Raw genomic sequence first — 17,438 nt, 5'->3', positions numbered from 1 at the left:
AGCTGTGCAGAACTATGGAGAGAAAGTAGTCATTAGCGTGCACTGGGTCTTTCAGGATTCTAATTGCCAAAAGATTGTTTTCCTCTTTAAGGATGACTAACTACAACACAGAGCTCAATTTTCAGGCATGGGCTCTTTAATAAAACAGCTAAATTAGCCATATAGGTATTTATCCTAGGAAAACATACCTCCTTGATTTACAACTTCTGACAATTCTCTACTCAAATAGAAAACGTTTTCTCAGGTCTTTTTGTCATTATAACGTGTTATCAACTGAAAAATGTGAATATAAAGAGTTGGTATACAAGCTCACAAGCTATACATTAGAATATCCATTTTATAGGCCTCTTGATCCCCAGAATTACTTTGTTGGCTAATAGGCATGTGGGTACCCATTGGGTAATGGGTAATTTCAAAAGCTGTAGGCAAAAACTGAAAAAAACCCATCTCATATATGAAAGTAGCTAAGTAAAGGAGATAGGTTAAAATCCTTCTACTGATGCCCATGCTCTGACCTGCTACCATTTTGTCAGAGCTCTGTGCCTTGACCATCAACTAAAGTCTGCAAATTAGGCACTATGGCCCACAAATCTCCTAATGATGTGTTTCAGTTGTCCTAAGTGCATCTAACCTGAAACTCATCACAAAAACAACTTAGCCTGGCCCCACTGACTGCTGAGAGGGTAGAACTGTGTCTGTGTCTTATAGTTTGGCTGGTGGTGATGGTTCCTCCCCATCATACAGAGTATTTTGACATCAGAAATAAACACAGCTCAAAAGAAAATCCTACCTCTGAGGGTTTGTCTCCAGTTGAGATACAGTGAGATAACACAGGCCAGCAGCACCAGCCACTCCTTCTTTGCACAGCCACAGTGGCACTAGAATAAATTAGTTGGATTAGGATTTTTGATTTAATATATATTGTATAAAATAAAGGAAGAAAAGTTAGAATTGTTCATTGAATTAGATCCTATGAGAAATGAGCAATATATTTTGGCTACCATCCAAAATCTGTTTTAACCACAAAAGCACTTACTTGTAACCATCTCTAAAACTCACATTTGGCTTGTCTTATGAAGGCCTAGGCTAGTAATAAATATTGTGTATGCTGTTGAAGTAGCTAGATGTAAAGCTAGAATGTCTTTTCAAGAGAATTACTTGGCTTAATAACTTCTTTCTTGAGTAAACTCATCAGGAGCACTTTTTCTCATTTAGCCAAGAAGCTGTATAGCACTTAAAATTGCATAAAAGAGATGTGTTTCATGTAACATCAGTACAATATTACTGACTGTTAAAAATTACTGATTAGAAATATAACTTCCTTTTCTTTGAGTTCTCTTGGACACAATATTTAATGCAGTTTGGTTTTTTTTAATTAGATGGAAATTTCACATTGTGCTTTGGAGATTGCACACTACCAAAAAGCAGTCAAAATATGAGAATAAATTGGAGCTTAGAATAATTAAAGTTGCACCAACAACATGAGGTGCTTCAAGAACCTGTTAGTCTTCCTATCTGATCTTATAGGACAAAATATCATTTTCAGCTGTTGCTAAAGATATTTCTGTTTAAATGGACCAAATAATAACTTAAACTATATGGAAGCTGTAGGTAGGCAGTAGAAAATTGATTCTAGCTGTGATGTCAGTACCACAATAACTAATCTTTCTTGAGCCATGATCACAGATTAGCTAAAATCCCAACTTCTCTTATATTACAGAACCACATATAAGTTGAGTCTTAGGTCTGCAGGAGCCCTTCTCCTTCAGGTGTTCCCTGCAACTGCAACATGACACTAAGCATAATGCAAGGTCCTGAATGAAGACTGGAGTGTAATCTTGGATATCCATTACATATGCATGATATGGCACAAAAGCCATGGGAAATCTCTGCTCTTGTGGAGGGCAGCTGGAGGACAGGGCAGGATAATTTAGAGCCACTAAAAGTAAGAGATGATCCCTATGTTGAAGCAACTAACCCACATGTATAGCAACCCTGGTTTAAAACTTATCAAATGCTAACATAAAACAAGCTAGGTATTGTACTCCATACCTCCTACTGGAAGCTGTTTTCTAACTTCACACATCTCTTGTGAGAAGCCTACAGACTTCAAGTCTGAAATCCTGCCATCTTTAATACATTCTAGTATTTACTTCCAAATGTATTCATAGAATGCAATTATATATCAGAATTAATTCTGCTTGAATAAAAAGCTAAAACTCCTTTGATCTTCTATAATAGAATACTCTATTTCACTGGTCTTCCTGTAAAATCTTTCATAGAGATTCATTTCATTTGATCATGGGTGCTCAGAACTTTATGTAGTATTTGAGTTTCATCACTTCTTGTGTAAAGGAAAAAGCAGTATTTCCTTTACAACATGAAAATACATCAAATGATAAACACATCACATATTTACTTTTTTCATGCTTTTGTTAGTAGTTCATTATTACCTTTTTTAATGCACATAAGTCTTGCTTTCTCCATTTTTAACTAGTGAATTTTTTCTCCCTTTATCATAAGTTTCTAGGTTTGCAATAGAATAAGGTGCTGAACACCCTGACAATTACTAGAAATAACAGAAAGCAAAAGTGAAGGAAAGGAATAACTACAATCTTAAACAGCCTGTCTGAAGAATGGAAGGAAATGAGAGGGACTTTCTCTGTCTGCAGCATAGATCAAAATTTACTGAGAGCTATTAATGTAAATTTTAGAGTACGAGAGTAAGCTAGCAGCCCCTTGAATGAGTTATAGCCATGTGAACAAAGTAGCAACTTAAGGATTTATCACATTTACTTCATCTCATTAAATCAAATATTCTTTTACATGACTGAAAGTCCTTTCATTTCATTAGCATTGGACACTAAATCCTATTTTGCAAGTGTATTGCACTCCCATGGGACTTGCTGCCTTTCTTCTACCTCACTTCCTAATGGCAATTCCACTTATCTTCTTTGAAGCTGTGGTAGGATCAAAATCTCAAAGGACCTGAAAAGTGCTTGATGTGGCACAAAAGGTCATTGCTATGTAAAAAAATACCCTTTTAGGACCTTAGAGTTGTGAAAGTTACCAGGTAACCCGTCCAAGTGCTTAAACCCATGATTGGGATTGGATTTTCAGAAGACCGCAGTAGATGGTAACCCAGTGAGAACAAATAAGGAGTGACAAAAGCCTGCCCTTCTGTAACATATGTATTTGATTGCCCAGAGTAGTGTTGGAAGCACAAGCCCCTTCTCTTTGTTGTGGTTCTGTTGTGATCCTGTCTTACAGCTATGTTCCATGCAGCCTACTACATTATTTTGCCTCCTTGGAAAACATGTAAAACATATCCCATGACAGGATTGAAAGATAGCTCAGTGATGGACAAAATGTGTGCTTTAAAGAATTAAAATCAAGGATATGGTGACAGAAGTAGTAAGGATCATAGTCCTAAGCACAATGCAGAAAAATGCATTTTAATGCCAGAGATGGACTGACTTAATGACCTGTAGTAGGAAATGTAAAACATCAAGAAAAAATGTATGTACTAACTTTTCTTATATTTCATATATCATCTGTGTAGTTCTAATTTGCCATCTAATTTCATTTCTGTATCTGATTTTTGTGTACAGCTGAGCAGATACACACCATAGTACTAAAAAGGAATCATCTTCAATTTATTACCCATTAGATTTATTTGTAAATTACCATCATAAAAGTACTCTGTTGTATAGGCTTTTCTTTTTTCTGTAAGTGAGTAAATTCACTTACAACTAATTGACAATAATGCACAAAACTAGTTGAGATCCTTTGAATCATACACAGAAGAGTGGTCATGCCGAAGACATGAAAAACTGTTGCTGTAGCATGTTTCAGCAGTGCTGCTGTTTAATATGTAGTCCCATAGATCACAACCATTTTTATGTAGCAGATTTAGCATATTGAAGTGATAGGATGCTGCTCAGTGCTGTTCATTACACAGGGCACTCACGAGTTGTATATCCTCATCCCAAACAAAATTGTGTGGAATGTAAGGGACACGCTCAGGCCCATTGGGGCCTACAGCACCCTACTGTGAAAATTATCATTTTACCCAGCTGAACCCAGTTTTTAATCAAAACCAATTTTTTTCCAGCCACATAAATAGAAGAACTCAATTTGAAAACCCTGTCCTAGAAGCAAAAAGGAAGCTACAGCAGCATAACATGCCCAACGCAGAACTTGGAACAAAGCCTATGCAGGCCCAAGGTTTCCGAGGTACAGTACCACGTCAGCTATCTTGGTTAAGATAAAAGATCCTGCTCTCCTGTTTATCTGACAATGATTTTGTCATAGTCTGGTTAAAACAGTAGTGTTGCCAATGCTCAAAATGTTATCACCTATATTTTCTCCCTTAAATGCCTGGGTTCCAATAGTTGCAGGACTCACCAGCCAACTAAAACTTCCAGAGGTGCAGAGAAAAAACCAGAAAAGTTGAATCTAGTGTTTCCTAAAGGCTGAGAAATTGAAAGAACAATAAGACTCCCAAAGTAATTTTCTAAATAAAATCATAAATTCTGTTCCTGGAAATGTACAACTCTCTCTTGAGCACCCAAGGTTGGCAACACTGAAATACTTAATTGTACTTTCTCTAAATTACTCTTAATTGATGTTTGGTATGTTTCTAAGCTAGCTCATCTAGCAAGCATCAATTATGTTAAAAGCCTCAAGCACAGTGTTATAGGAGTTTACAGGAATGCAGCCACTTGGTAACATAAAAATGAATGCGCTCAAAAGGAGCTGCATAAGCATCAAGCAGTACTGGTATCAACTAATGGATTGTAACGTGAGGTTATAGTCAGAGAGTGAGGCTTGTTCTCCTTTGTGGCAGTAGAAAGCTCCTCATCAACCTTACCTAGACCCAAATTTGCCCGCCTGCACCCCGCTCCCAGGAGGTCCCGCAGCGTCAGTGACCTGTGGCAGTGCCAGCACGACCCCGCCGGGGCCGGTGCGCTGTACGGTACGTCCTGCTGCTCTCCAGCCCTGGGGCCAGCTGGGCTCACAAATCTGCACCTTCCCCAACCCTCCCTCACCCACTGCAGCACGGGACAGCAGCACGGGGACCCACACTGCACCCCGAGGCACGAGACACGGAGTTTGCACAGCAGTCATGTGTGTCACTTGTTGGATGCCTAAACCCCGTGTGTTTGGAGAGAAAAGCTCGTCTAGAATTTACCTCTTGGAATGAGACATTCACAGGGGATGTTTTCCTGACTGTGGCTGGGAGGGAAATTATGAGGAATGTATTACTTTGTAGACAAAGCTGAATTTATAGGTTAGGAAAGAGGTTTTTAAATTACCTCACAGATCATTTTTATTGTTGTGATTATTTCAGCTACGCAATAGCCACTTCTAAATGGATTTCTAATATCAAAGGATATTTATATCTTTTCATTTATGGCTGATCTGCCATAGATAGGAAATATGTTTTAAGCTTTGTATTAGTACAAGAACCCACAAATATTTTTCCTGGAATGCCTGCACTCTTTATTTCCTTGCCTTTGATACACTGCCACTTGGTGTCAGCCAATATTGTTATGTGCTGTCCATGCTATGTTGAGAATAGATCAGAACTTTTGTCTTTCTTGTTTGTGTTGACTGATGTAGAAAAACCACTCTTCACCCGCGATGCATCACAGCTGAAGGGGACTTTCCTCAGCACAACTCTTAAGAAAAGCAACATGGGTTTTGGATTTACCATCATTGGTGGGGACGAGCCGGATGAGTTTCTCCAGGTGAAGAGTGTAATTCCTGATGGGCCTGCAGCACAAGATGGGAAAATGGAAACAGGTAATTATGAAGGTTCATCTGTTCTTTTATATAAGAAATAGATTTCTGAGTCTCACTCTCTCCATAATTACATACATTTTCCATATGACTTCCTGTGTTAATATGTAGATAAGGTAAGTTTCTTGGTAAAAATTTCTTCCTAATGAGTGCCAGGTAGATATTTTTCCTATTTCACAATAGGGATATTTAAGGGATAAAAGATCTCTGCATTTCCCTACATAAAAATGGGTTATGGTTTATAGACTGTTTACTTAAGGGAAGTCTACATGGAAAGAAAAGAGACAGAGAACACAGACTACTAAGTGCAAATTTATTTCTTTAGAAAGGATGGTTTTGCAAAATAATCAGTTGAGTCTCATCCAATACTGTTCTCATTAGAACTATCAACAAGAGTTTTTAGTGTGGCATATGGACACACAGGCATTTGTGTCCTATTAAAAAAGAATCTGTGAAAACTCATGAAATAAAAGAAACTTCTGAAGAGATTGAAAGCTGCTCTGAAGATCTAGAACACAAATGCAAACATTTTCATGTTCATAGATTGATAAAGATTGCAAATACTGTCTGAAAGGTCACATCAGGTCTATGAATGGATGAAATTCTTTTGGACAGAGATGAATTCTGTTTCCAAGCAGTTGTCATCTTCATTAGGAAAAGACAGTCAGAGAACAATAGAATTACTTCAGTTGGCAGGGACCTTCAGTCACTAGCCCCCTGCTCAAAATATGGCTAACTTTGTGCTTGGATCAGGTTTCTCAGGGTCTTGGGAAAATTTTAAGACACAGGTTCCACAGCCTCTCTGGATTCTTGTCCCAGTGTTTCTCAGCTTTCATGGTGAAGACTTTTGCCCAGAATTTGTGGATGCCTCATCCCTGAAAGTGTTGAAGGCCAGGTTGGACAGGGCCCTGAGCAGCCTGGTCTAGTGGGTGGCAAGGGAGATGAATGATCTTGAAAGTCCCTTTCAACACAAACCCTTCTGTTGTTCTATGATTTTTGCTCTTTAGGTCCATTGGGCTTTCCACAGGTATAGCTGGTTACTAGGAACTGTGTTCCTGTGTTTGTGCAGCCCTGGCACTCTGTACCATCTCTCCCTAGCATAATTTATTGATTTGCATAATTTTTTACTTCCATTTCTCACCAAGACATTGAAATAAAGAAATGCTAGTTTGGGATTGTTGCTGCTGTAGAAAACCCATTTCATGGTGGCCAGAGCCACTATGAAGATAATTTTCTAAATTTTGATAACAGACCCAGGTGGATGGGTCACAGCAGGAGAGAAAGATCCTTTTAATGTGTCACAGTGCAGGGAGAGGACAGAGTAATAAATGCAGGCACAAATGATGACAGTGGAATATGATGAGAGTCTGAAATTATTTTTCTGGAAATTTCATTTCATCTTTCTTTTATTGTAGTTATTTTTTTTTATCAGAGTCATATTTGTATGTCAGAATAAATCACCTGGATCCTGGATTTTAGTTTATTTTGTTGGACTATCCAGGACTCGCCAAGGAGGAAGTGTAAAGGTTATGAAAAGTATTATTTAAAGAAAAAGTATTATTTAAAGAACTGGATTTGCTTCAAAGCTAATGTTATAGTCATCATGAAATTCCTGATGCCAAAGAGATAAACAGAAAATTTGTATGAAGAAAAAAAAATGTAAGAAAAAAGTAGAATATAGATTTTTTTTTTGCACTGATTTTACAAAAACCATTAATCTAACAGCTTTTTAATTCTCAGTACTTGTTGCTATTTTAACTTAATGCAGTGTAGCTCCCAAAGGGAAGATTTATTAAATTAGCTGATTAGGGGAACAAAGGATACAATAGACTTCCTGAAGTTCAGAAGATTTCAGTGACATAAACTTCATTTTTCCTTAATATTTTCATACTGTCTAATACATGGCATGAGAGCTTTCCCTTGTTTGTCATGGTTTAGCATTCTCAGATGCAGAACTCAAATATAGTTATTTGCTAATCCCTCTGAAGTATGAGTTGGTTATTAGTGAAATTGATCATATGGAGTTATTTTCTCTGGAAAACAGGGTATTCTTGCAACTTACTTGAATTTTTATGCTGAAATTGAATACAGGTTTCACAATACTGTTCATGGTCATTATTGTAGTCATGGATTGTGCTGAGAACATGTAAGAAAAATGGTTTTTAAATGCATAGAAATAGCATTGCTTTTTTCCTCAATTAATTCAACTATATTAGGAATTCAAAACAGAAACTTACATTCAAATATATAATCAGACTACAATTATGTGACCCCAAAACATATAAAATTAGATCTCAGAGCAAATTTTGGCTCTTTGTTTTTAAGAAGAGTGACAGATTTTGAGACAAAGTAATTGGAGAATCTCAGACTAATAATTGTGACATCTAACATTGGTTCTATGAATAAACTAATTTTTAAGTATGTTAATGGAAAACTGGAAAAATATACTTAAGGTCAGAATGTTTATAAAAGCATTGTTCAACAAAGTGCTTGCATTTCCTGATATCAAATCCTTTTCACATTTCCTGAATTAGAGTTTCTCTCCCTATTGAGCTATTGTACAATATAATCAACTGAAGATATGAAAGCCTCCCAGGTTCCATCAATAGCTTTTTGCTCATAAAGCTGTTAAAATGTTACTTTGGAAAACTACTTGAAATTACATCTTTGTCTTTTTGTTTGTTAGTTAGGCATCACTGGATAATGAATAGAGCTTTTAAAATATTTATTTATTCTTTTGATACTATGTGTCATAGTTCAATTTATGTGCACTACATATATGACAGTAGGGCATCATAGTAGAAATTCTGAGGGCAGTTACAATGATCTGTGAAGCAACCTGAGTGTAAGGAATAACCACAGCACTGGTGCCCTCAGCTCAAATAAGATTCTGGACCCTATCCCTTGCAAAGCTGATGCTATTTTTTGGCCAAGTGGTGATCAAAATCTTCATACTTCAGACCTGCACCAGATTTGGGGGAAATACAAAGGAAAGGCACCATCTTTTATCTTACCTAAACTTTGGCCACAAGATGAAGACACGAAAACACTGAAGCTGTACTTCAAGTTAATTGTTAAAGAAACAAGCTCATAGAAAACAACTTTGGTTTGTTTCTCCACCCAAAGTCTAATATAGGGGTCAGAGACAAATGCTATTCAAAGAGTGAATCTATGTAAGACATTGTCACCCTTAAATGTGATCATAACAACGCAGTTTGACTTCAAGGTTTCAAAATGGAGTAATTTTTGATTTCATCCTTTGGAATATAGTTGGAAAAGGGTTTCAAGATCATCCAGTCCCACCTCCCATACCAGAAACAGGTGAACCTTCCACTAAACCTGGTGTGTCCACACAGCTGGATGTCATCAGCAAGCTTGTTGAGGGTACACTCAATCCCTGTGTCCAAATCACCAACAAAGATGTTAAATGGTGCCTGTCCCAGTACTGACCCCTGAGGAGCACTGCTGAAAGCCTGGAAGCCACTGGGAACACAGAAGCAGCTGCCTGACAGTGACTTGGCATTGCTGTGGAACAGAGCAATGAGGCGAACCGAGTGCGCTGAGATGCAACACAAGATATCTGAGGTCCTGACAAGCTATCAGAACCCCTTGGTGCCCAGTGCTGGGCACTAAGAGGTATTTATATTTGTCCTAGACCCACAATAAGCCTCACAAGCAGACTCAGAGGAACCACATCTTAGTGGATGAGGCAAAAACAACCGAAATTGCATTCCTGATCCCATTTGCCAGATGTTTCAGTATTTGTAGGGGCTATTATGCCCTCATGTAAATCTAGCATCTGTGTGCTAATGGTTGTTAATAATCCTGAAAATGCCTTTCTAGGACATGTTTTAGCATTTGGAGCTCAATCAAGCTGCTGGATATGAACATTACATTCCACAGCATCTCTGTCTATGTCAGGACAGCCTAGGAGCTGATACCACATTCTTTTCTGGGAGGTTACATTGCTTTGTCTTGTCTGAAGCCTCATGCAGCCAACAGAAAACTGTATTTAAGATGCCCCTGCATTCAATTCAAATGCTGGTAAAAAACTGCATCTACATGAGAAGATTTTTATACAGTGAGTGATTTTGACTGACTGCTGTTCTAAGGCAAACAAAGCTTTAGGCCTGTGGCTGAGTCAGATAAAAGCTCAAGCTGCAGAGGCAAAAACTCTCCTACAAGTCTCAAGGTTATTCAATGGACTGGATAAACTGAAACACTCCCACATAATCAAGCTCGGGGAAAGATTCTCACTCTCTGCATTTCAGCAAGCTCCATTTCCTTTGGTGAAAATTTGCAGGAAACAGCTCAAAGACATGGTCCAAAAGTGGTTCTTGGAGTCTGGGGATGACCCTTCTGACTGATGAATATTGTTGGTCACTGCAGGTTGAACTTTCCAGAAACATAAATCTGCAGGGAAATGTCATAGCTCAACAGTGTGAATCAAAAATGAGGGAATACATTCTTTCATTTCATCTGCCAAGTATGCATTTGGCCAGCTTTAAGATGCTAAATCATCTGTAAACAATGAAAACTTGGACTTTTTTAGATGTCGTTCTCTCAGGAATGGTAGATTTTCTATATTAGTTGATCTATTCTAGAGATAGAAATTCATAAATTAAAGATAAGGTTCAGCTAACAGATATACTTGTCTACAATTCAAATGTCTACACCTACTGAATAAGCAGACATCTATTACTTTTGTATGACTGTAATAGGATGAGGACTAGAGAAAAAAGCTAGAGATTGGTCCCACATGTACCACTCAGAATTTCCACTGCACCTCAGAGATCTCCAAAGGGAGTGAGTTGTTAGAAGTGCTGGAAGGAGTGGCCCATTGCCTTGCTTCTGTCCATGGACATATGTCAAGACCCATAACAATCTTCTGCCTATGAAGAATTTTTCAAGAAGCTGAGGTTACTTTAAATGTGAGAAAATTGGAGAAACCACACTTGTTGATCTACAAAAGCATGAATGTTATTATTTAGGTGAATAAGAGCAAGCCCAAAGCCATTATCAGGTGGTTGAGCCTATAATATCACTAGGCTTAGGAAAGAATTATCTCATTTCATTAATGCATATTTTTTCACAGTAAGGCTAATATCTTAAAACCTTTATAAAAAGTGGAGTACTCAAGACAGAAAGAATTGGGGATATCTACAAAAGGATGCATTTTTACAAGTTCAAACAGATGCTTAATTCTGTTCCCTGTTTATCCATTATCAGATTATGTGAACAAACCATCATCTCACCTAATGGGAGCTCAGCTGAGATGCAAGCTCTCTAGTTTAAGCAACAGAAAAGATGAACTATGTATGCAAAAAGAATGCCTTCAATCCAAAGAAGCAAATATGTTAAAATTAAAATCTATGTTTTGGCAGTCATCTGGAAATGTTAATAATTTCAGAACATGACCCAGTGTATCATGACCACACACCACATTACCTATAGTCATTTTCAAACAGGTCAGGTCTTTCTGAAGTGCTATCAGTCAAAACTCAACCAATAATCTTCTCTTTTACAACATTCCCTTCCCTTGGTAGCCAACTGTTTACCACCATCTCAAGAGGTGCACTAGCCAGGAGTTGGACACATAGATGTGAGTCTTGATTTCCACAGTGCCTCCTAAAGCTGGCTGAAATTTATTTATCTCACCTGCCTGACACCTTCTCATCCTGTGGCTCCAGGAAAGCTGGCTCCAAAGTTAAGGCATGGTGTTAGGAAAATGAGAAGCTGTGCTACTAGTGGGACCACTGAGGAAGGACTATCTTTTCATTTGTCTTATGCATCTCCAGGCTAAAAAGCTCTTTTAATATGCACCAAAGCCTCATGAAGTGTCAGTCTTGCAGCTACAAGATGATGCCAGGTGAGGCAGGACTGTGAGAGCAGAGCAACATGTATAAAACCAGCTTGTATTATCTGCTTATCTGCTTCCCTTACTTCCTCTGCTTTATTTGGAAGCTAGGATGTTTCACCTGGTGTTTTAGTCTAGCTGAGACTGCACATCTCTCTCTGTCTCCATATGTCGCTAATCATCCCATGGAGTTCAGAGAAAGAAAATTACGTGTTTGGAAAGTAACTAGCAGCAATAACAGAAATTACTTCAGGCATTGTGGAGAATGATTTCTCCCACCCATGTTAGGCCAGTCAGTGTGAATTTGTGTTATATTTCCTGTTTGCATTCCAGCATCCTCCAGGCTGATGATGAAATGGTGCAAAGCACAGCAGAAGTCCTATATTTGCATCAGGTACAACCAGTACCAATAGTTCCTTCCACTAGCAGTGCTGGTTACATTTTTGGTGAGACATATGAAGAGTAACTGTTTGTTAAAACCTCAGCCTGGTTTTGCAGTACCAGCCTTCCTTCATTTCACAAGTTAATTTGGCTTTTTAAATCAAGGAGATTATGAGGGCCTGGAGAGTGAGTGCTGTGATCTTTGCACCAGGCATGAGAACAGAGTTAACAGATGCCCTGCTAGTTCATAGCTGAGACAAAATGATATCACCTTTTTGTTTTGTTTTGTTTTGTTTTGCAATACACAGCATCCCATTTAATTTAATCCACTTTATATTTCTCACCATAAAAGCTTGCACATCATATAACTAGTGTGAAAGCTATGCAAGAGGAGTAGAGTTAAAATTAACCCTCTTTTAACAATCTATCAATTTGCTAGTCCTCACAGTTTTATCCTGAGTCTCTAAGTAACCAGAATTCTTTAAAGCAAAACTCTTAAATATTTTTTTGTTGTTTAAAGGGGGCTAAATCTGAATCTTATCTTAAATTTTACAGGACAAATTTTCTGTTTCCCTGTCACAGAGGAAAGTGCTGAAGTATGACAACATTATATTTAAGGAGTTTCAAACACAAAGCAAAGGAAAAAATTCCAGTTTAACTATTTATTTTATATCATATATTAAGACTCAGTTTAGCTGGGGAAAGGGATCTGGCAGGTGGTTTTAAATGTGTGATGATGACAGTAAAACTAATACTTGCATCTGATGAATATTAATAGCAATTAAGAGACTCATTTTCAGTCCCTTGTTCTTTCAAATTTTAAGGCAGGCAATTCACTGAGCACTGTATGTAAATAGAAAGACAAGAAGGTAGTACTTAGATTGCTAGAAATGTTTCATACTTTTGCTACTTTCCTTTAAGATTAATTTTTCATTATTTTTTTATGTTTCTATGGCTTTCAGATAACTTGAGACAGTAGTCACATTAATATCTGTAAATTTTTCCTTATGTTGACCAAAGGACAAGGAAAGGTATCTACTTCTGTCTCAAAGTTACTGAATTTTAATCTCCATGAGATTCTTATTTCAGTGTTTTCTTCATATTTTTCTTCTTTTGATATTCACTATATTATGAGGTACTCACTGAATGATAACCAGGGCAGAGACAAGCCTAGACTAAAAAAAGTATCCACATTTTGTATACCACACACCTTTGCTGTCTACATCTGAGGTCTTTGTGTGCACCTTGTCAGATTTTTCAGTTGGTTGGTGTGATATTCAATATCCTTGTGTTCTCTCTGAGTTGCAAAAAGTCCGTGTGTCACTATCTGTTCTGCCTGATAGGGATTCAGAGCTTGAGTCTGTGCTGCCCCTCCGAGCTACTGAGCATTCCTGAAGTAGTGCCTACAAACAGACACTCCTCGAGCTATGAAGAGAGCTTCTGATGCTTTTTAGCCCTGTCATTTGTCTATTCCCTTGAAGTCTCCAATTAAAATTACTGAGGCAAGCTGAAAGAGTAATTGTAGCAGAGCATCTAAGTTGAATTTCAAAATGCTTCTGAAAATGGACAGTGTGTTGTTTAAGTCACAGGAACAATTAAAAAAATTCTTAGGAACTCCTTCTCCCCACATCAAATGCTGTCTTACTTAATGGGATGACTCCAGGCTCCCATTATTAGTACAAATGGAATTCAGTGGTCTCTGACTCTGTCTTGGGGTTTAGCTCTAAAGTCTGCCATAACATAGACATTTTGGGAATCTTCTACCTCATATTTTATGCTTAGTACCTGAACTCGAGGCGGTTCAATGCAGGACACCATGGAAGATAGATTCCCAAGAAGGGTGGCAGCAGGGAGGAGAAGGGACTGACACTGCCAATGTGTGGGTGCAATTCAGTTGCAGGGACATAGGTGTCCAGTGCCATTAAAAGTTCCAGGGATCCCACCTAGCCTCCTCCTGCCTTCCCAGGCAGCCCTCTCTTGTAAATCCTGTGTGGTACCTGCAAGTCACATACAAATATCTCAAATGGCAAAGGCTGGCAGAAATTACATTAGACACCTGCTTAAACAACCTCATTCCTTCTTCAACAAAGAGTCTGTGTATAGACTCCTTTGGTTTTCTTTATCATCTATTAGAGTAAGCAGTGATTGATTGATTAATTACTGTAATAATACTCCTTTTCTGACAATTTAAATGATGTTTATTTCCCCTAGCCTAATTCAAAAACTCACATTTGTGGTTTTATGAATACTTTAAAAAAGCAAAAAAACCTTTTTAAATTAAAAGGCTTAATTATCTCTCATTTAACTGTTCAAACAACAACATTATAAGAAGTTTGATGATTAAGTTAAATCATATACAGGGGATTATAAATTCATTTTTGTCTCCAGCACTTATAATATTTTACTGCATATATTATTGGTACCCATAAACAATATGCCAGTATCGGGATTGAATATTGTATATGCAGCTTGTTTTCTTTCCTATGGTGACTTTTCTTCAAAATTCATTTTGAAGTGAGTCACTTATTTTTTTCAAGTCCACATATTACACAGAAATTAAGGAGGAATCTGAAAAGAACACCAGTCTTTCCTTTTGCTGTGATAAAATTCATATTTATACAAAGGAAACAGCTCACAATACTCATGGTTTTTGGCACTTCATTTTGAAAGAAATTCACATTTGTTGACACTATATTTTGATCAGTGATTATCAGTCCCAAGAATGACAATGTGTACTTGTTACTTGAAACAGCAAAATACTGGACATGTAAATAGGTGAAATTCTGGGTTACATAAATGATATTCTGCAGGAGAGAGTATATGTACAGGTCTGTTTATATGTGGTGTTTTCTAATATTTAAGCCATTAGAGCAACTCTTCCAGCACCTGCTATAGATAGAGAAACCAATGATGAAGTAATTTGATGGGAAGATATAATGGAAATATGATTGATGATAATATAAAAATCCACTCTCTTGTGACAAGTGCAACACAAACCATAAACACAAGGCATACACACCCTGTATAACCTAAGACACTGGCCTCAGTCTCTTGTAGAAAGAGTAAATGGAGACATTCTGGTGCTCAAAGGTGCTATATCTTTAGCAGAAAATGAGATCATACAGAAATCAAGAAATATGGTAAAGTAAAATGTGAAAGAGCGAAGGTGAAGAAGCAGAGAGATCATTTGGACACAAATTATTCAAGTATGTGCAGTCTCATATTCCTACTAATTCAAGGTCTGACTCCATGGGAAAATGGCCACAAAGGCCAAAAGCATAGACAAGGATACTAAAACTATGTCATACTTATTTCAGTATGCAACATACAAAGGCAAAAAAGTGTTAAATTATTTATTCTCTCCACTATCACATCCCAATACACCTTTATTCAATTTGAGTGTTAATATTGAAATAAACACTTGTTTTGAGTATGAATGTTCTAGGAAGCCGATAAATTCATTCTTCAGTCTGAACTTCATCATGCAAAATCTGCAGATTTTGCTACTAGGATATTTAACATAGACTAGGAGATGATAAATATATTGTCATAATCCTCACATTTATTAGGACAGTTTTTGTAAGTTCTGCAAGCTGCCATTTGAGTAAACAGCATGCACTGAACTCAGTAGCTGTCAAAAATGCTGCAGTTGCAGAAATTACTTTTCTTCTATCAAATGTTATTAACAGCTATTTCACATTATTTGGCTATTTATATGAACAGAAAAAAATATACATTGAAAATAATAGTCATCATCTTCTCATGTACTATTTCATTCAATAAATAGTGATGTTTTGTTTCTTTAGAAGAGTGATCTGTGAGGTCAGAAAGAGATTGTCATTATATAAAAAGATGACAGGGAAAGTGAGAATTTCATATTGCATGATGAAAATAATCTAGAATTGTACTTTTCAATATTGTCAGCCATGCCACGTTTGATTTTCTTTTGTTTTGGCATATAGGGCTTTATTTTACCATTCAATTATCAAAACAAAAAGTAAGTATTTAACTGAAACTCAGATTTTTATTTTTATTTTGAATTTAAAAATTAGTAGATTGATGTATATTCATCTCTGCCTCCACACTTGTGCAACCAAATACCATCTATACCTATATTAAAATCTGAGAGTTCAAAAAATCCACTCATTTTTTGCCTTTAACCATTTTAGAGAACAAATTTTAAATTCTTTGAGAAATTAAGAATCAATTAAGTAATTAGTTTTAAGATACAGTTTCTGCTGTACATTTAGAATGGCAAATATCTGTCTTGACCGTTAGCAAATATTTTGCTTGAACGTATTAGTTTACATCAGTGTACCTGAATTTCCTCATCCAAAAGGAGAAATAATCATTTTAGAACTTAGTAAAGTCCTATAATTATTGAAGTTAGCAACTCCCATCATAACTGCTAAAAACATAAGTGAAGAGAAGCCTAATGGAGTTCAGCTTAAGATATTAAGGCCAAATACTGTCAAAGTCCAATTGTGCAACATATATTAAAAGAGAAATCTGTGTTCTATTGCACATGGATCAATATTTTTGTCAGTGCTCTGACTTGTATCATTTGTTGCATGGCATGAAATAAAACTATCCAAAAAACTATTTTGCATCAGAGATGACAAAACATTTCCAGGCATATAAATCATATTTGAGGAGCTTTGCAAACCTTTAACTAATGGGGAGTTACAGAGACATTTGAGGCCATTTTATTAGAAGTTCACTTCTAAAAGCATCTTTCACTGTCTGTTGCCAGGATCAGGATATTAGCACAGATGCACCTCTCATCTGACCCTGTTTAGCTGCTCACATGGCTTTTATAAGAAGAGCAAGGTTTATTCCAGCACTTATGCAGCTGCCTCTTTGTAATTGATGACTCTGACATTTAAAAAATAGCTTGTTTGTTTAAAGACCTGTAATGAAAATTTCTCAATGACATAAGGAGCACTTTTCCAACCAGGAGGTGGGCAGGAAGGGAATCCTGATGGAAAGTGAGAAACCCTTGGAAAAAATTCTTCCAGCCTTTTCTCTCTCTGCCCCAAAAATGTCTTCTCCCCTCCAGCAATCACATAAGTGTGGTGCTGTCCCTGAGTCCATGGATGGAGGTGGAGCTCGAGGTGCCCTGAGCTCCCAAAATCTCTGTGTGTGCAGCAGTGGGAGCTGCATGGGCACCCCTGGCTCCTCCTCAGCTCCTCCTTCAGCAGGTACCAGAGGGAAGCAGTGCCACGGTGGCAGCGCCAGGGTGCCCTGAACACTGCTCTGCTGCCATGCCCAGATAAGTGAGGGCTGTGTGCAGAGCTCAGACAAATTTTTGGTGTCTAGGTCTTGGCTGTCAGCCTTGGGGGGTGACTGGCTGGTGGAGAGGGGAGAAGAGGGTCCAATCTCCGAGACTGGGTGC

General features: G+C 37.5%; 1 protein-coding gene across 11 annotated transcripts in view; it reads left to right on the top strand.

Annotated features, from left to right (window-relative positions):
* The window catches only part of MAGI2 (membrane associated guanylate kinase, WW and PDZ domain containing 2), a 705,904-nt gene that overhangs the window by 549,129 nt on the left and 139,337 nt on the right, over window positions 1-17,438 (top strand). For all 11 annotated transcript variants that reach the window (XM_066550916.1, XM_066550914.1, XM_066550924.1 and 8 more), the window contains 2 exons: window positions 4,115-4,236; window positions 5,626-5,808. In XM_066550916.1, coding sequence (XP_066407013.1) covers window positions 4,115-4,236; window positions 5,626-5,808 — 305 coding nt within the window. The remainder of the gene's footprint in view (window positions 1-4,114; window positions 4,237-5,625; window positions 5,809-17,438) is intronic.

Source organism: Molothrus aeneus, chromosome 5 (assembly GCF_037042795.1).
Source record: "Molothrus aeneus isolate 106 chromosome 5, BPBGC_Maene_1.0, whole genome shotgun sequence".
Lineage (NCBI taxonomy): Eukaryota > Metazoa > Chordata > Aves > Passeriformes > Icteridae > Molothrus > Molothrus aeneus.
This window is presented reverse-complemented; position numbering and strand designations above follow the sequence as displayed.